The sequence below is a fragment of the Dermacentor silvarum genome, chromosome 5 (genome assembly GCF_013339745.2).
Source record: "Dermacentor silvarum isolate Dsil-2018 chromosome 5, BIME_Dsil_1.4, whole genome shotgun sequence".
Taxonomy (NCBI): Eukaryota; Metazoa; Arthropoda; class Arachnida; order Ixodida; family Ixodidae; genus Dermacentor; species Dermacentor silvarum.
The window spans coordinates 27,639,507-27,660,233 of record NC_051158.1 but is presented as its reverse complement, the minus strand read 5'-3'; the positions used below and the strand labels follow the sequence as shown (position 1 = coordinate 27,660,233).

Below are 20,727 nucleotides of genomic sequence, written 5' to 3'. Positions count from 1 at the left end.
GTTTTATTCAATTTTTTTTAGTCAGATGATCACTATTTGCAAATACAAATATTTTTTCAATAGTTTTTGAATATTTCAAATTGCCAACATTGTGTGATCAAGCATAAAGTTGGAGCTTAAGTGCGACAAATTTAATCCTGGCTGGCATAGCAGACATAAGACACAAGAGGCTCCATACTGGAGCAGACTGATAGCGGCTAGACCACTAACAGTCGCATTTGCCAATGAGTCCCGACTATGCGAATAAACGACTTATTTACTCCATTATTTATTGTTTACTCCTTATAAACCACCTCATTTACCACAATTTAAACCCCCCTCCCCCCCCAAAAAAATTGATAAAACTGGTCAAAGAGAGTACCCATAGGGATACTTAGACAACTCCAGTGGAGTTTCTGTATCCTTTTTCTGATTGACTCACAGAATGACAACTGTTTTTCTAGAATACATATTTATTGTTCTACACTATGATTGATCTTTCGTACGCTGCTGCTGCTCCTCCTCTTGCAAGCCGTATGCCACTAGAAGAGAGTCTGAAGAGGGGTCACGACCTAGGAACCGCCGGAAGACCTCGCTTCCGTTGACGCTACCTCCAAGCTCCAAGAAGGTCTCTCGGAACCTGCGAACAGTGGGTGGCAGATCAGTGCTCAGCACGGCATCCAGGCAAACCGTTTTTTGCTGTAGTGATACCAGTAATTTGCACATTCGTGCTCCAAAATGATGCTGCCCGTTATCAGCGAGAAGACTGAAAGGAACTGAGGGGCTCAATATTTTGTTACTAACAACCATAATAAACCAGCAATAAATGAAACCAAGGAAGGCGGAGGGAAAATAAACTGCAGTTTTTAGTTGAAAGAACAATGAAAAAGGGAAGAAATGACAACTTGCAACCGCTGGGAGCTATTGCTATCGCAATGCTAAAGATGCTGCTGGTTCAGCATCTTTAGCATTGCACAATGCAACATCAGACAAAGGCCAAGTGTGTGTCTTGCCTCTGTTTCAAGTTGTGCCGTTCGATGCTGAAAGTGTGAAACCGGGTTTTGGCCACACCAAGCAGACTTACCGTTTTCCTACACTGCTGATGTCGGATGAAGTCTCGGCCTTCTGGAATGCCCCCAGCACATCCGCGGCTATCATCTGCAGCATCAGATTTGCAACACGCGTGTTACTGAGCGGCTTCACCATAAGTGACAAGACAGGCACACAGCAGTGACTGTTCGTAACAACAGAGCAATTATAATGTAAAGATTCCTTCTGCTCAAATATATTTCTTTGTTATCAGCTGCTCAAGACCGGCCAGTCCTGATGATAACATTGGCAGAGGGCTACTAAGACCAGTGACATAATGCAAAAAAGAAAACTGAATCAAAATTGTTACATTACCTGACTCGGGTAACAAAAAAAAAGCACACCTGAGCCAAACATTCTGCTGCTACCAGAGCAATTGGAGGAGCCATGTGGGCAAAATTCTGCCGGATCTCGGCTGTGCTCCGAGCTCAAAGGCGAGAGTGCGTCCGTGCGCTCCAAGCTGGAACACAGCACTCTGAATGAATTATACGAATGTGTTCTGAGCGCACGAAAGCAACCTGTGTTATATAGCAGCAACTGTGTAGCAGTCTATCGAGAACACGCAGTCGCAAACACTTGTTGAAATAATGCCATAACAGCAAAGTTACAGGCATTTGAATGGCTGCCGTGGTTTCTCGCTCGCCTTTGCTACCCTGCCCTCCCCACATGTGCCCTCTCCTCAATAACGAACAAGAAAAAGGGCTCCTCCCAATGTACACCATTGATCGCCCTCCGCATGATGGCGACTAGAACCTTCACGGAAGGATCAGCGGAGCACAATGGGCGAGCTGATCCTTCGGAACACACCACTGAACATGCAGCTGCACCCTTCACGTTGGCAACGTCAAGCACGCATTTCTGCTGGCATCACAATGTGCCAAGGAAGGACAGGTAAAAAGCCTGGAGAGGAGCACGAGAATGTTTTCTAACAGCGGAGCTGTTGTAGGTCGAGGCTTCGCCATTCATCTATCCGCCGGTGTCATGCAGGTCACGTGACCAGGAGAGGATGAGAAATGCGCCTAAGGAGGACAGGTCACCTGACTAGCAGAGGAGGTAACCAATGAGAGGCCGCGTTGGGTGTGAGGAGGAGAGGCGATGCAGTGGCGCACCGATTGGGGGGGGGGGGGGGTTCTAACACCCCCCCTAGCCCAAGTTAATCTCTTCCTCCCCGCGTGTCTAGTCCCACCAGTCCAACGTGTACCATCAGTGCTCTGTTCACATTGTCATTACAATTCAGAAGGTGGCTTGAGGTCGAAATTTTCTGATTAACTATCATTGTCTTGTATTTATTCATTCACTCAAATTCAATGAGGGCCAACCGCATGCTCGATGGCTTTGCATTGAATACCACTGAAGCAGCTCTAGGCGGAAAAAAGATGCAATTTTCGTCTTCAAGGCGCTGCCATGTAGTTTGACCCCTTTTTTTTTCTTGTGCAGCAACTAAGATGTGAGACGCACAATCGTCTTCACACTCGCAAACTTAGGCAAAAAGTGCATTTTTTGACAATTCCCCGTGAAGAAATTAAAATTAGTACTGACATTAAACTAAGGCAAACTGTCTGACATTAAATTTTTTTCGATTCATTTATAATGGTCACAAATGTCCCAGAGGTATCGCAGAATACTCGAAACGAGCTATTGTTTTCTTCTTCGTTTATTTGATTCACAGGGAAAGACTAAGGATGAAATCAGAGAATCCATGAATAATGGGAATATGTCGCCTCAACTTGCCTGGCTTTCGAGATGCAGCTACCGTGCATTCCGAATTTGCTCTCATTTCCAAAGAATCCCTCTCTGTCTCCTCCCTATTAGAGCAGAGACTACGGCAGCTGTTTGATTCGACACTGATTGATTTAATGGTTTTTTTAACGATTGTTTAAGGAAAATGCATATTATGCAAAGTGCTTGTTCCCCCCCCCCCCCACACACACACAACAATTCAACCCACCCCTGGCAGAGATCCTGGGTGCGCTACCAAGGCGATGGGTATAATGTGCAGCGCGCCTTTTGAATAACGAGCAATTCGCATAGCTGCTGCTGACGCCGTCAGCGTTTCCCCACATTCGCGCCGAACGCACGCGATGTCCATGACTGCAGTTCATGCCGCTGGCGGCCGCTCGGCAGGTTTCCACCACAGAACTGGACACTCGTAGAGTAGGGTCGGAAGTTGCTGCCTCTTCTTGCCTCGCAACGTTTCAATAGAATATAAGTTTGTGTTGTACATCTGTGTTTACTTGTGTTTATGCAATTGCATCACGTGCAACACGTGCACATGGTGTAACACTCGGTGCAACTAACACAGCTTCGCTGACCATCTTCACGGAGTGGAAGGGAGGTATAATTTTTTTTAATTTCTGGCTTCCCCGCGGTGCACAGAGCTGCAACGTTTGCCAAAGATGATCGTCGTGGCAGTATGTACATGACATGCTCTGCTACTGCTAGTCATGCACATCTGTCTGTAGACAAATATACAATATACGCTGTTTACAAATATAGGCCCTGGATGTCTTCCAGTTTTGCACATTGACATAGCCTGCTAAGTTTAGCAGGCAAAATAAAGACAAAGGCTAGTAGCAGGAGTGTGTTAAAAGCCCACGGATTAAAACGCATTTAACCTGTACATAATTACAATTTTACATGTTATTTTTTAGGTATTATGCAGCTTTCTTTTATAGGAAAACGTAAAAAGACACTTTCTCCACATCGAAGCAGCTTAAAAACATGCTTTTGTTATGACATAGTAGACTGATAAGGCACGTGACCAGAAGTTTCTTGGGACTGCAGGCTGCCTGCTATTACTTTGTGTGCGAAACCACCTATAAAACATAAAAACTAACCTGAGCCCAGAGGGGGCAGAACTGGGCGGCTGGAGCTGTGAGGAAACTGTCCAGCGAGCAGAGGCGTCCCTCGGCAAGTGTATCGCTCGCCACTGGCAAGAACTGCGGCCACAGGCTTCGACTCAGGTCCCGCCAGAAGTCGCGCCTGCAAAGTTGCGCCGACAAAAATTTGCATCAGGAGGCGCACCCTGTAAGTCTTGTTCTTTCCTGGAACCAGCATTCGAGCTTATGCGCAAATTTGACCCAATGGCTTCATTAGAGGGACCCGTCGACCTGGACCTCTGACCACTGGCAACGTGTGGTGCCTACAATCAAACCTTGTTATAACAGAATGTGTTGCATCAAACTAATGGACATGGTGAAGTAATTCCCTTTTAATATTGCCACGGAAACACGTGCATTTGAAATCTTGATTTAACCCCCTTTGGTGTACAGTTAAACCTCGATATAACAAAATTCTCAATATAACAAAGCATTTAAACCTTTTATAACTCCTTGTTCATAGAACACCATGTATTTAGAACGTTAATATAACGAAGTGTGTTTATACATGATTTAAATGAAACACAATCTCACTGCCACTGCGAAGGAATACTGAGACAATAAATGGAGACTTCCTTGGATGCAGATGAATTACAAGCGGCTGCTTGCAAACGCACCTCTCAAAGTGGCGCGCCGCGTGCCCGTGAGCACCATCGAAGCTGAGCAGAGTCATGTTTTGTATAAAGTCGAAGTGCAATAAGATGCTATCGCGGCCCTGGGTGCTGTATGCTTTGGGTGAGAGACAAAGCATGCGAGTGTTAGCTGAGAAGGATGGTGGCTTAATGAGTGCTGTTTTCCCACGTGAGCAAGGGGAAAGGGAAGAGGGCAGCGAGCTTACCGTAACGCAATCAAGCTTGCGAGCGGGGCGAGGGAAGTAAGGGACAGATAGCTGCACGTCTTCTTTTCTAGCATGGCCCTGGCTTCGCATAGCTGTCAATGCTCCTGAGCGCATACGCTGCTAGCGCCACATTTTAGAGGTAATCTGCTGAGTGTGCAGAGACTGGCCGTACCGAGATGGTGTGGCATCATGTGCGCTGTCTTCCCAGGAGTTTAGCACTGGAGGTTGCGTAATCTTGAGTTTCAGAGAGGCATTGGAGAGAGAGGCAGACAAAGCATTCGCTCCCCACTGCCGGCGCTTTTTCCGACAGCCTTGTCCTACGCCTGGCGACACTATCAGCCGTGGGGGCGGAGTGGACACAAAAGCGTGGATGACTTCGCTTTGTACCGCCAATGTGAAGATATTGTCGGCACGGCACGAAACTGTATCTTTCCTTGCCGACTCTTAAATTCAACAAATGAACCTGTTTCTCATTGAAATTCGCTTGTTACGATTGCCCAATAATCGGTAAAATATTGCGTCCCCTTCCGCGTAAGAAATATTCATCAGTGACTGTACTTATTTGCATAAAAGGTCGAATTTCAGTATACAAAAATTTCGATACAACGAAGCAAATTGCCGATTTCACTGGCTTCAGTTAAATCGAGGTTTAACTGTACAAACCTCGTATCTTGTGCAATATCAGTTTCGTTAGATGTAAGGTTGGTTATTGAGTATTAGATATAACTACTTACTGATCTCTCAGTCAAAACATCTAATTGGCCAACAGTTTCACCATAATTTATTTATTCATTACAAGTGCCTATGCAAGCAAAAAGACATTATTAGGGAGGTTACACTGCTATAATGTTGAGAACAAAAGTGACAAACACCATTTCAAAGTGAATAAGTACACAAATTAGCTGCAACGATAAACAATATTACTGAACGTTTGGGAAGAAAAGCAAGCAAGATTAAGGAAGAAAAACTTTCACCGACAATTACGATACTTTCTAATGCGAAATTTGAGCGCAGCTCTATATGTGTTTTCATTTCGCGATATATTATAGGCTGGCGCAGACCATCTGTCTCGTGTGACATGTTGCAAACGGAGTGAAGTGTGGCATGACTGCCACGCTAATGTGGTGATCGCGAGAGCCAGCGCGTGGGTGATGCTGCGGGCGCGATTCACAGCAGCCGCTGCCGACAGACCTACCAGATGACATGCGCTACTCTGGAGCCGTCTCATAGCCATCGTCGCCTCACTACGCTTTTCTTGTCACGCTTTCGCCATACCCTCCTTCGTTTTCTGCTTCATGGTTCCGCTGCAGTCTCCTCTCCACTTTATTATTGCGATAGTAATTATATGGACACTTCAACCGGATTTCTGCCGTCGCCGTCATCGTCGCCGTGAGGTTCCCTATAGATAAAATCTTCGCCGCGCGTCGTATGCCCGAGCGGAAGCGTGCGGGGACGCGCGCTATCACGGAGAGCGAATGCACTCAATCACCCACGCGCAAGCAAGGAAGCGGGAAGCCAGCGCCGGAGGGAGCGGGGGGGGGGGCGCACTTCTACTCTGCCAACAACCGCGCTCGTAGCTCGCTCGCCCGCACCATCTCTTATCTCCACACGGCTCTGACCTGCATGTGCCGTGCATTCGCCGCTCAGTTTCCGTTGAAGCGATAGACCGCACGTACCTTCGCCCGCGGCGGCGTATGTGCTCGCTGCCAGTGTTTTGACAGTCGTTGTCTGCAGTCATTCAGTGTGATCTATTCGTGTTTGTGCGCGCTCACACCACGCTTGTTCATTCAGTTAGTAATAGTCGGGCCACATTTTCCAACGCACGCTACACATGCAATGCTGTCCGGATCGGCAGTGCAGCACTACAGGTGTGTCCCTTCGCACGCGCTGCCCACGGGAAGCGCTTCTCATCAACACCACCATTTCACACGCGCCTTCTCGTAGTCATCCAGTCTCTCTTCATGTCGGTCTACTTATGCCGCAGCACACCTGCTTACTTAATCAGCTCATGTTTACTACAATTAATATTGCTACCAAAGCCGCTCACCTTACTTCATATGACATTGCTGTGTTGCTATCGCATTCATTGCTTCGCCCTTAGGGCGAAACTGTCACATTTTTCCTCGCGTCTTTCATGCCCCGCTGGGCTCTGCGTTTGCTTTCATCGTTCGCCGTGCTCGTTTGCTCGGTTATGCCACCATCGCCGCTCACCGCAGGAACAGGCGCTTTAGAGTTGCTCTAAAAAATCCATAATGGAGCTGCATTGGCTTGAGCCAGTCCTGAATCGGACTGAAGTGGATTGCACTCACCGGGAGTGCAGTTCCAGGTCCAACTTGGAGTAGTACAGCTGCCAGCAGAGGTCCCAGGCCGCCATGTGCCTGTCAGCTGCCAAAGGCAAGGAAGCCACATGGAGCAAAGAGGCATGGAAGTCAGTTGGAACATTACGCGTCTCATTTCACAACTTAAAAGAAATTCCACTTGTCAACCACTAGCACACTTTCTTGCTCAACAGCCGAGAATTGTTTTACAGCTGCCGACTCTGAGTCAGCCTATGTTTTCCAAGAGTTGTTTCAGACAAACTGAGTGTGTGCTGGCATTTTCACACGACACGGGCGGGCGAGTACTGCGAGAAGCTGCCGTGGCGGGTGCCTGCTGCTCCCGATTGCACGTGACTCGGGCCTTTTTTTTGTTCACATAGGGTCTAGCAGCTGTAAAACATATTACACGATTGCAGTTAGGCGATGTACTGAACATTGCTGCCGAAAGATCGTGTTTTCCGGGGCCATATTAACTAATAACATAGAAGTGTAATAACTGTAGTGGGTTATTTTTTGTGTTCTCCATCACGAACGTTAGCGCCGGTAAATCGTACGAAATGGAATTGTATCTACGAGGTTCCACTGTACAAGGCACCCAAATTGGCTGCAAAATATTTATGTGAGAAAAAAAAATATATTCCTAAGCAAATTCCTGTGTAACCTGCCAGTTGGTTAACTGGTCTGTCACAGTCAAAAGCTTGGGAACCACTGATCAAACTGTTCATAACACGGCCACAGCACTGGAGCCAAACCAGGCGATTATGTTAGCATCCACATTTATAGCACTCTTCTTTCCTAATGCCTCAACACAAGACATAATTCACTAGTGTAGCAGCTGCAGTAACCCGAGTGCCGTACCTGCCTTCAGGGCGTCGTGCATCTCGGTGGACAGAGGCTGGGCAGCCAGGCGTGTGGCGAACTGGTGCTGCCCCAGAAAGAGGAGGCGCAGTACATTGCTGCAGACCTGCACCCGGTCCCACTCGAGGCCCCGGCTGCCCGACAGATGGCTGTGCACCGACCGGCTCAGGCACTGCTGCAGCACGTGGCCCACCTGGCCCACCAAGAGGCCCAGCTCCCCGTATGACAGACCGGCCACAGGCGGGCCCGGCATGCTCAGCACCACGTTGGCCACTGGTAGGCTGCCCAACAGGACACTGCGCCCTGCAGTGAGACGTCAAAGAAGTGTCAAGGGTGTCACTGGTGGGCTGCCCAATAAGGCGCTGCAGAGGTGTCAAAGAGGTGTCTAGAGTGTCACTGGCAGGCTGCCCAGAAGGGGTGCTGCACCCTGCAGAAGCATGAAATGAGTGTCCAAGATGTAACTGGCAGGCTCACTGTAAGAAAAGTTTGCACACTTTGGGGTTTATCTGGCCCTCAAACAATAATCATTGTCTATCTTGCATGCCTTTCCATTCTTTAATGCTACAAGCCCCGTACTTTCAGGTCCTGAACGGCATGCATGTTATCAGTGTGACGTAGCATTTTAGACAGGAAAGTAGAGAGCGCAGTTTTCAAAAAAATTAAACGCAGGCAAGACAGCTGATGATTATTATTTGGGGGCAAGGTACACCCCAAAAGGGTGTAAACATTTTTTTTTTTTTTTTTAGAGTGCTGCCAAGCAGGGCTTCATATCCAGCACAGAGGTGTCTAGTGTGTCGAAACTGCACTTTACACCTTTTGAGGCATTACTTTAAAAAATTTACTCTTAGGGCTTTATCTTGTCCCACAGCAATAATCATTAAATTTGCGTGCTTCTTGCTTCTTCGATGCTGCAGCGCATCCGGTCAGGAACGAGCATGTGCATCTAAGCATGCTGTAGCGTTCGTGACAGGAAAGTTGCGAGCACACAGTGGTAAATAAAGGCAGTGCACACGAGATTGATTATTGTTGTTGTAGAACGAGATGAGCCTCAAAGAATGCAGCATCTTTTAGTGTAGTTCCTGTTAATTTTTCACTCTTTAGGGCGTAGTTTTGGCATGCAGCAATAATTCTCCGTGATGTATCTTCGACTATGGGATCTGACTATCGTTTCTGTTGCACGTACTTAGTCCGTGTGTTTTGGTGCGTCGTAGGAGCCAAAATCAGAAGTAGTAACGTCTACCTAAACATCCCAAATCAAATTTGAACTGCGTGCCACGGTGCACGCTCAGTAGGCAGAGCGTTGGGGGCATCGGCCTGCTCCGCCGTAGCCTTCACAATGCAAGGCATTGAGGAAGGAGCAGGAGCACTGCAAAGGGGGTCAAAGGTGACCTTTGACTCCGCTTTTACTGAACGCAGTGAAGTAACTTTTGCTGCAATGTATTCATGAAATAGTCTATTTCAACTTCAAATGCATTTCTCGACTTCAATAAAAAGCGTTTCAGGGCCGCTTCAAGTGAGTGGGCATGATGTCCCTTCCAGGAAAGTATTCCTAGCCTTCTCATACGCTTGTGTGTTTACATATGTTTCCCTGAAATAATAGTAACAATGTTCATGCTGCTGTCAGCAGCAGTAGTTGCCGTGTGTCCTGCCAGGATTTCTTGTCCCTTCAGGCAATGACAATGCTCCCTACGTTCAGGAGAAGATTGCAGGCACGTACACCTGGCCGAGATTTTTCGTTAAACCTTCTCCGTCTTTAAACAACAATCGGGTGACAAGTGCAAAGATAGGTTTCGCTAAGTAGACAAGTACACCGCCACTGCAAAAACAGTTGATGTGCATAAGACAGTAAGCACTTGCGCTTACAAATGATAACAAGGCATGTGTCCTACTACCTGAATGTGACCAAGCACCCAAAGTAAGGGCAGCAGAACGCTCGCCAAGTGTGCCAAACCCCACTCACCCCTGGCTGGCTCTGTCCAACTTCCCATGTGCTTGCCTGCCCGTGCATAAGGATCCAGGAAGAAGCTGCCAGCCACCTCGCCTGGAAGAACACAGCCAAGTTAGAAAAATTATTTATGCAGGAACCTACATAGCCTGAGGTGGCAGTACAGTAGAGTGGTAAAATACCGTATATACTCGTGTAATGGAAGCACTCGCATAATAAACGCACCAACAACTTTGCTCCTGAAAATTTGGATTTTTCTTTTCCCCCCGCATGATAATCGCACCCCAAACTTTGCTACTGTGCAGTCCCCCGACTGAACGGGCCGTGCTGTAGTTTTTCGGAGAGACCAGAATCTTTTGCTCTAGCACACGTGTTTGGAACAAGCACACTTAAAGGGGCCCTGAACCACCGCTCGGGCTTGGTGAAATAACATAGTCCGCGGGTAGCATACGCTGTTGTGAACATCTCAGCCAAGCTCTGCTGTCGTACGCAGTCCGTGGAGCTCGCAAGCGGAGCGCGAAGTCACCTTTTCCTCAAATGCTCTCGTTTCAAATACCCCATGATCCTCGCTCTTTTCTGTGTGCTTTATTTCGTAGTAAAGCACACTCCAATACGCGGTGCTATTGGTCGCAGCGGTCGCCTACACCGCGGCCGCCGCAGGATGCCGCCTTGAGTGGATGCCGCAGGATGCCGCCACTGCGGCTCTCTGAGGACAGCCGTGTTTGGCTTACGTTTAGCGCGACGTAAGCACCAAATCGCAAAATTGAACTGCGTGCCACGGTGACGTTTCGGATGTCACGGTGACGTCTCCGCCATATATTTCGCAGTGCAAGGCATTGGAGGAGGAAGGGGAGCACAATGGAGGCCGTGTTTGATTGCCGATAACTCCGCTTCAGCTGAACGCATTGAAGTACTTTTTGCGGCAAAGTGATTCTGAAATAGGCTATTTTCACTTCAAATGTCTTCCTCCACTTCGATAAAAAGTGGTTCAGGGCCCTTTAATCTTTATGCCCGTCGCTGAGTTAGAAATACTTAATAATGATGCCACATGAGAAACACTGAGATCACGTAAACAAATTTCTACAGCTAACTAATGTTGGCTGCACATCCACGTTAGCAGCAAACATGCCGTGGCGGCACACTAGCAGAGGCGGTGGGTTTCACGATGGAGAAAATGATGGCAAAGCCATGACGAGAGAACACTGGCAGCAAGCACGCGGTAAGAACAGGCTGTGCGTTATCCCAGTCGCTTGGGACCTAATCGAAAGAGCGACGGTGATAACGCTCAACCTGTTCTCACTGCATGCTTGCCGCCAGTGACGGCGCAAACGCGCCTCAAAGACTCGAGAGAGAAAGAAACCGCAGCTGGCTCTCTGCAACAGTAACTTTACGCAGTTTGCGGACTTGACTCTGATGTAAAAAAGAGTGCGTGCGCCATGCGCGGCCTGAGCGCGGCGCACGGGAGAGTCCAAGTGCAGAACGGTTATCTAATGCTAGCTAATGTTATCTAATGCACTGTTCAAATCTTTACCGTCTTACTCCTCAATTTTTGCTTTTTCGAAAAGGTTCCCATAGAATTTACCCCGCACAATAAGTGCACCCACATTGGTCCTTGGGGGAAGAAAGTGCGTTCATTATGCATACGGTAACTCAAATATAGTCAAACCTCAATATAATGCACACGGATATAACGAAGCAAGTCTAGAACATTCTCACTGATATCAGTGCAACAAATATATGCTTATAACGAAGATCCGATGTAACGAAGCTATTTTTGCATCAGATACGAATGCATTATAATGAGCTTTGACTGTAGTTGAAACAAGCAACTGAAAAAACATACATCACGTAAAGGTGGGGAAAGCATGTCTGGGGCAACACTGGCAACACTCACATCTAAATGGTTCCACTCTCGAGTTACCAAAGGAAAAAAACCGCGCGCTCAAATATGCCTGCGCAACAAACCAGTTCATGGACTTTTTCTTTTTAACCTAGTCATTTCTCGGGGAAACATGACATGGGATCAACATATAGGAATTTTAACACGAAAGTGTTTTATGCCGGGGTCCACCAAGACTTCACTGACGTATTTCCGTCACGGAAATACGTCATAGAACATAATACAAAGAAAGAAACCAGAAGAAAAAGTTCCACAAACATGCAAAATTTGGGAATCGAACCCACGACCTCTCGGTCCGCGACGATAGATCGCCGAGCGTTTAACCCATTGCGCCACAAACGCATTTGCAGAGAGCTACACAGACGCGCCTTATATATCTAACACTCCTCCGTGTACCCGCGCTCTTGTTCGGGGCGGTGCCGCCGCCTACGAGCAGAAAAGAGAAGTACTGCATTATGACACTAACGCGCACCGACAGTGAACGCTTCGGTGGTCTCACCACTACGACGCCTCGATGCCAGCATTCGAAGGGACGCTGGCATCAAGAAGCACTACCAACGCCACCTAGGTGGCGTTGGTAGTGGCGTTCACCGTACTCAGCACAGCGGAGCGTGGCCTCCGCAATTAGCTCTGAAAATGTTTCTGAAGTTGATCGCGGAGGCTGCAATTACGACGCGCTGTACGCGCTGATTTGACTCGGTGACGATTCAGTTACGTGCTTTGTCTTGCGCGTTGTATTAGTGTGTCAGTTACGTGCTTCGTCTTTCGCGTTGTGCTAGCGTGTGCAGCGTAGTGCAGCTTCCATATGCACGACGGTTGCTCATGGTCATCGACGTTGGTAGTCGTGATGGAGGAGACGTGCCACCAGGCGTCAGCGTGGGTGCATCAACGCCTAAGGGCGCTTTAGCCACAAAACACCAATAGACATTATATATCAATGTGCAATAAACATTACACTACTTCTGTGAAGACACATTTCACTTTCGTGTTCTATACCGATTCCTATATAAGAGGGATCAACCACATTTTTTTTATCAATACACCTGTTCCATCATTAACTTCGCGTCATCTTCTCCATAAGCAACCGAAAAGAGCCGGACTTCGCACTTACTGGCGGGGTATATTCCTTTGCCTGAAACTAAATGCCAATGTACGAGCTTCCTTTCGGCAACAAATCTAGACGAACTAGGAAATAGATCGCTAATGCACCGCACACGAGGACTGCTTGTTTATGCATGTAATACAACGCGGAGTCTGAAACAGCCTGCACCATCCGTGAGTAGGATAACTTTATCTTCTTGGATTTCTGTCACACACGGTCACGCCAGCACTTCGCTGCTGACCCTGCAGCGAACATTCATTACTGTCACTGCATCAGCACTGACAGTCACAGACAAAATGACGTCACACGTTGTTCAATGCCAGGCTGTTTGTCTGTCGTCTGCAGCCTACACTCAGCAAAACCACAGTGCAGAAAGTGTAATTCTCATGCTACACTACTGCTATAAAGAATGGCTTCGTGTAGGTGGGAAGCGCTACATTTTTTCTATACCAATAAAAAAAAAAATAAGATGGCAACTTTCTTCACTAGCGACACTCTTGTAGCCAGTGTAGGTAAAAAAAAAAAAAAAAGGTAGCCCTAGGGATTTGATGGAACAATATGAGAATATGCTGCCATGAAGCCACACCTGGAGGCAACTTCTGCATACTACCTCCATACTAAGTTGACCATTAGATGGAATTGTGCTCTTCTCACCAGATTCCCGTGAATACCTTCCTTTCACTGCTTCAAAGTGGAAGGGAGATCACCCACTGCTTAATTTTATCCATCTGTGTTTCCAGGTTGGATAGAAGCTGCCACGTCTAGCACAGTATCATTGCATCTGCTGACATTTAGCTCCATTTTATATGTGCAGTCTTACCAAAAGCTTGAAAAATAATATGCCCAAACCGTGCCGAGATTTGATTGCACGCTATAGGGTCACAAGAGGTCTGGAGTCGTCCATTGTGATGTCCCTCTGGCAGCATATGTTGCAGCATCAGCATGTAAATTATTGCATCTTTGAGCATGTCATTCGCCACTGCATAATTATAACCACCCTCCGTACAACCTGCACCTCTAAAGAAATGGAAGAGAAAGAAAAACATGCACATTACTCGCACAAATAACAGCATCTAACAAGGCTAAAGATCGTTATGAAACTAACCTGGCAACAGGCACGATGCAAGGCCCCTAGAAGCAATCTTCTCTTTTTTTTATTTTTACGTCCAGTCAGTACTGCTTCAATTGCTGCTTTGTTTTGAAGCGCGACGCAGCTTAGCACAAGTGCAGGATGCACTGCCTTAAAGGAGCACTTGAAAGCAACATTTTGTGCATAATCTACATTTCAACCCAACGCAAGAGTGCGCTGCCATGAAGCTGCACCCAAAGGCAACATTTTGTGCATAATTTACACTTCACACCAACGCGACAACACGCTGCCGCAAAGCTGCACCTGGAAGCACCATTCGCATATTAGCTGCACTTTCAATTTGTTCTTAAATTTGTAGACTATTTAGTGCGGATTGCACCTGTGGAAAACTTGGGAGATGCTTATAGATGCGAGCGTCATCTGGTGGTGCTGGAAGGAAACGAGCAGCACATGCGGGCAGCACAGTCAACGCCGGCAACGCTCTGCTTTCTGCGTAACGGGGCCCTTAAAGCTGTCACTTTAAAATATGGCACGCCAGGTAAAACATTACAGCATCCCCAAATAAGCATCCCTGGCAACACGCGCCCCCGGCACGCCTACCTGATGGTTGCAGGATTTCATAAGCCCGCACGTCAGAGTGCCAGGCCTTGGCTGCCAGCTGCGACGACTCCCTGACAGTAATGCCTAGCAGGTCGTGCAGCACCTGCCAGAGGCTCTCCAGCACAGCAGGCAGCGGGAAGTACTCCCGCACCGCTGCTTCATCGAACCTGCGTGCACCGCAGTCAACTTCGTAAGAATTCCGGGTGTAAACCATGCATCCAAATGCAAGCTACAGTATTGTCATGCGGTGTATGAAAGAGGCGACGGCAGAACAGTTCATAGGGCGAGAAAAACAGTAAAACACTTTTACTGGGCAAGCTTGTGCCCGCAAGAACAAGGATTAGCTCGGCAGTGATGACTGTGACAAGCACAGTAGCTGTCAATGAGTTGAAACTGAAGAAGCTCTCCGCTACTTACACACGATGCAGAAGTTTTGTCAATGACATGCGTCTAGCACCGTGAATGCTTTCGAATGAGCTGGAAGCTTTGAACTGATTACGTGCTCAGATTGGGCGATAACAGTACAACTCTGAGAACACAGTGGTCGCACTGAATTGTAGAAGAGGTGCAGAAGTTATGTCAGACCTGAAGTCATGGGTTCTGCGAGAAACTCTACACCATATTGAAAACTCTCAGTTTAAGACAGCGGAGGAGTAGGGTGCTGTTCTAAAAACACAGCCAGCTGCACAGTGACACCAGGTTAAGCCGGTTCCCACCTGGCCAGCAGGGCTTGACGCTGCTTTCGTCGCCAGTAGGGCACGTCCCACAGCTGCAGCTGGTCTCGGAAGCCCCGCTCCTGACAGAAAGCCGTGAGCGTCTGGAGCTCTTTCTCCGCTTTCGGCCGCACCTGCTCCGCCAGGCTGGGGGAGAGAGGGAGAGAGATTGACCGATTCGCAGGGCTTCAAGGGTCACTAAAGAGGAGCGCTAAACCTACTAGAACAAAAGATAAGAGAAAACACTGGGAATGTGGTAGACGGAAATTCAAGACGACCAGCAAAACGAGAGAAAGATGAAAACAGGAGCCAACGTTTCAACAAGTGGACTTGTCAGACAAGTCGACTTTTTCAAAGACAAGTCCACTTGTCGAAATGTTGCCTCCTGCTTTCATCTTGTTCTTGTTTAGCTCATCATCTAGAACAGAAAATGAAGCCCAAACTGTAATTTTTTTTTAACTTTGCGCCAGTACCACAGCACCTGTACATCAGAGTGACGTCATGAATTTAATAGCTATCTTGTCGTATTTAGGTTATCGTGGTACAGTAAATGCTACCCAAACTTAAGTTCAGTCCTTGGCTTTTTCAGAATACAACACAGTCCTATTTATACCTGTGAAAAAATTAACTAGACTCGAGCAGACACCGCCAAAATACATGATGTCGCAGCTGGTTGGTATGGAAATATAATTCTTTACATTCTGAAATTTTGCATGCCAGAATCTTGATTATGAGGCACGCCATAGTGGCAGACTCAGAATTAATTTTTGACCACCTGGTGTTGTTTCACGTGCAACCTAAATCTAAGTAAACACAAGCGTTTGTGCCTTTTGCCTCCATCGAAATGTGGCCACAGTTGCCAAGATTGAACCTGCGACCTCCAGCTTAGCAGCTGAACGCCATAGCCATTAAGTTTCAAATGGTGTTGGCATAACTTCAAAATGGTGTTGCCATAGTATTTTCGTTTTAATTGATATTCTATTTTGGCTAGACGCTTGCTAGGCCTAATGTCCACTTTATTATTGCTTCACTGCTTTTCCAAGCAACACGCAGGCTATAAGAATCACCATAGAGGGGTGAGGGGGGCTCTGGACTGATTTTGAATATGTGGGATCTTTAACATGCATGCAAAACTAGGTATCTAAGAGCATATTAAAGCGAAGCTCTCTTTGAGCAGCAAAAGATGGGTTTCGCTGCTTTGTCTTTGGACTGGGAACAGTAGGAAGGAATGTGCAGAAGGTGTAAAAAGGAGGAGGAGGGTGTAAGTAGATGGTGGCGCTGATCGATTGGTTGCATCAGTCATGACATTGTACCCGCCGCGGTGAATGCAGACCTGTGCTTGGTCGTGGCAGAATGGATCCGCCTCAGTGGTTGCTGTGTTACACTGGAGCTCCTTGTTGGCATGTCGCGTAGTGGTACAGAGATGATTCCAAGTGAACCGGCCAGCCGATCAGTGAAGAGTAACACAGCACGCGAAGCTGATTTAGCCAAAAGTGCAGAAACTCGATGGGGTGAGTGGCGGCCAAGACAGTCGAACAGCGAGAAGCTTCATTCACTTCGCCAATCATGTTCGATGGTTACTGCGCAATTCCTTTTCCCCTCTTTTTTTTTTTTTTTTTACCGAGGCTAGTTCAAGATGACATGCTGATGTGCGACCAATACTGGGCAAAACTGGTCGGAAGAAGTGAACAAAAGTAGGGGAGCAAAGTTGAGGGTGGTAGACAATCGGACGAACCAATGATAGTAGGAAATCTGAAGGAAATGGTTGGCGTTGGCCAACAGGTGCAACTGGAGCTTGCTGAGAAGGGCTCCTCTGTCTAATCGCGAACTTAATTAGGCTCATGATTACAATGAAAAAAATTGACAGCTTCACCAGTAGGGCGAAGCACCGATATCAAAGCTCAGCATTCCACTCAAACTGCTTGGATGGAGTTCTAAAGATGTGCGGGGCCCCGTATTGGCACTATGCGGAACGCTAGGCAACTAACTGCTGCTGCACCGCGGAAACAGTGGCAAGGCTGCTACCAGATGTCTCGTGACGCTAGCGTGACGAGTGGTGCCGCCTGCAGAGTTGAAGGTGGTGCACTTGTATGGTGCACAAGATGAGACTGACAAAGAGTTGTTGGTGTTCGTAGGTGCCCGATGAAAGGATTCATAGCTTTCGCTGGACGTTTACTGCCTGTTCTGCTCAGAGAAGTTTATGTGAACACAGCTGCTCTGCAGGAATGGTAGTGGGCGTCAACGCAATGCTCATGCGGGCAGCAGAAGGCAGAGCACTGCCTTGGCTTCACTGACGGTGCGTGACGGTGCGTCTGCTTAGCTTCTCTGCTTTTTCAGCCAAATGCACTGCACATCTCTCACATTTCTGGATGACCTTCTAATCATCCGCGTGTGCACGCAGCGCATGTGCTGTAAATACAGCTATAACGAAGCTGGTAAAATCGGCAATCGGCTTCGTTATATCCAGATTTCACTACACCAAAATAAGACATTTTATAGAAATAAGTACAGTCACCGAAAGGATTTTTCTTACACAGAAGGAGGGCCCAAAATTTTCCTAATTGTCGGGCAATTAGGAATGACAAATTTGAATGAGAAAAAAATTTTGTTGAGTTTGTGAGTTTGAGAGTCTGCGATGAAAGATAGGGTTTCATGCCGCGTCGACAATATCTTCAGATCAGCAGTACAAAGCTAAGCCAGCCACGCATTCGTGTTTACTCTGCCCCCCAGCTGATAAGTGTCGCATGATAGTGTCACCTGAAAGACATGTTTTAAGCAAACATGCCTTTCGGCAGCGATTCTGTTCCTCAGTACTTCGAGACTGTCGCAAATGCGAACGGTCGAAAGGGTGCAGTCTCATTTTCACAGTGCCAATGGTGCCAATTCGTGTTTCTATGAGACCATAGTTGCAGTGGCTGTAGCTTCTTGTCTGTGTAGTTTCTATATCTGCGAGCTGCCATTACTGCAGGTGATGGCAATACAGCTGGAGTGTATGTGGAATCGCAGCCCTCCGGGAATATCTGCCACGCATAATCCGCATAATATTTCACATTACAAATTCATTATATCGAGGTGCTACTAATAGGGAGCATGATATTTCACTCGTTATTTTGAAACATTCCGTGTCTTGAAAATTTGTAGCAGTGAACCATTCTTACATTAGAAGAATAGGCTTCTGGGCAGGAAATTTTCAAACCTTCGTTCGTCCGAGTAAATCGCTTGTAGTAACGAGCTTTCATTGTGACTGTCATTCAAGTAAAACGCAACACTGCAACACCCAAAAGCAATAAACCACGGAGTAGTGCTGCATGCGCGAGCGGCGGCGCCCACCTGTCAATGAAGGCGTTCACCCGCTCCGTGGAGCCCGCCATCTTGGTCTCCATGGAGAGGGCGGCGAAATGCGGGTACCCAAGCACCTGGGCCTGCATCTGCCTCTGGGAGCGGATCTCCTCGATGGGGAGGCTGTTGCTGCGCTTGCCCGAGGTCGCCCTCGCGTGGTACGCCTGCCAGATGTTCCACCGGTGCAGCCGGTTACCGCAGTGCTGCACGAATCCCTGGTACGTCTCCTCCTCCAAGGTGGCCAGCCAGGGACCTTGAGATGGTTGGCTCCTACGAAGTGTGCCCATGCTTTGCCACTCGCCTTCTCCACATGGGGTGAGCGAATATTCGAAACTTCCTTACATTGCCCTGTTCCGATTTGGCTTTTGAATCGAATAGTCACTGTTCGTAAATGTGAATATTTTTCGAAGTTTTTGAATACTTCAGATCACCAACTGCGCGATAAAATCCATACCGGCGGCCATAGCAGACGTAAAACACGAGAAATTACGTGGGGGGGTGTCACAGTATATGTCACTCAGGGAGCCAGACTCACCAATGAGTCCTCACTATTTGAATAAACTGCTCCCCTTCTCCTAACGCTCCACTTGTGCTTTTAGTAAACAACACTTCACATCGTGCAACGTAATGACAAGGGACTTGCCATCGTTGTGAACATACCTACTAGGATGTGGATATTGAAAGTGAGAACGAAAATTCATTATTTTATACTTTTTTGCAAGGTATTCAATATTCTATTCGATTTGCTTCTCGCAATATTCGATTTGTATTTGATTTGGTCTCAGAAATTACTATTTGCACACCCCTGCAAGTTCTCTAAATGGGGCCCTGCTGACCAGACTTTGACATGTTGATGTGACATGCAACAGCAGTTAGTGGAACATCAACACATATTCTCAAAGCTGTAAGGAACTCTACCTCAGTCGACTTGTTCGTAGAAGAATGATACTTAGCAAGTGCTAGTACACAGGTTGGGAAACACTTCTAGGATACTAGTAAAGCATCAGTGCAACAAAGTTACATGCAAAACGAATGTACCTTCCTTAGTATGTCCGATATTTGTTATAAGCAAATCCTATTCATTACATACTAACATGGTTGAGAAATACTTTGGATTTACTTTGCTGTATACGATCATTCATTATACACTTGTTCATTGCATCAAGGCGTGATGTTCTTCAATTTGATTAGTGCTCAAGTTGGTGTCAAAATTACAAACCTGTCATCATCAACATTTCTGTGATGTCCAGACAAAGAGCAAAGTTTGCTGACAATCACATAGCTGTTAAGCCAAGGTATAATGTTACTAATAATTTTTTCTTTTTTTTAATTAAAGGAGTGCTGCGCATGTTTTCTTCTGGCTGAGCTTGCATGTGATTGCATTGCAGGAATGGAGTGAACCTGTGTTTTGTGGCATCATGACTCACCCTTCTCATGAGTACAGAAGCCCAATCTGGCTCGCAGATACAAGCACTATTATAAAAAAAATATTTAGGGCACTCTGGCACCTGGCCATATTTTTTATATGTACTATAAAAGGTATGGACATTCATTTAACGTGACAAACATAAGTTGAATACTATTACGTGTCAGTATTTCTTTAAAAGCTGGGACTGTGCTCACTGTGTCTGTCAGTCTGCGAGTCCTTTCTGTTAATTAAGCCGACATCATGATCATTATCACGACATCGCCCGATTCCTCGTCATCAGCTTCACCCTCGTCATAGGAGAAAGAAAAAAATCCTGTGCACATCTGCGCAAATCTGAGCAACTTGTACATCAAAGGCAGTGAAGCTGCATAGGGCAGTTTCCACACCATTCAGAAGTCCTAGGGTTCTTATTCGCCGAAATCTAGTTAAGGCTTTGAAAGTGCTTCAGCATATAGTAGACCGCCGTCAATTCGACTCTGGTTAATTCGATCCAGACCAAAGATCCTGGCCAGCGCCCATAGATTCTTATGGGACCAAACTTTCGTTATTTCGATCCTGAAATTAGCCTTCACCGGATAATTCGAACTTGGCTGGTCGTTGCACATACGCCGACCCCGATGGTGATCGCAGTGGTGACTCTAATAGCGG

The 20,727-nt window shown here is 47.0% G+C and overlaps 1 protein-coding gene across 3 annotated transcripts in view; it reads right to left on the bottom strand.

Moving 5' to 3' along the window:
* LOC119453152 (uncharacterized) overlaps positions 1–20,727 on the bottom strand; it is an 86,099-nt gene that overhangs the window by 51,912 nt on the left and 13,460 nt on the right. Inside the window, exons 5-13 of one of the 3 annotated variants that reach the window (XM_049667602.1) lie at positions 18,642–18,920; positions 15,315–15,458; positions 14,599–14,765; positions 9,922–10,002; positions 7,962–8,264; positions 7,095–7,170; positions 3,906–4,050; positions 1,064–1,137; positions 502–619 (exon numbers count right to left, since the gene is read on the bottom strand). In XM_049667602.1, coding sequence (XP_049523559.1) covers positions 502–619; positions 1,064–1,137; positions 3,906–4,050; positions 7,095–7,170; positions 7,962–8,264; positions 9,922–10,002; positions 14,599–14,765; positions 15,315–15,458; positions 18,642–18,920 — 1,387 coding nt within the window. Of the gene's footprint in view, positions 1–438; positions 620–1,063; positions 1,138–3,905; positions 4,051–7,094; positions 7,171–7,961; positions 8,265–9,921; positions 10,003–14,598; positions 14,766–15,314; positions 15,459–18,641; positions 18,921–20,727 lie in introns of those variants that run through there. The other 2 variants (XM_037715161.2, XM_049667601.1) reach the window with 2 other exon arrangements.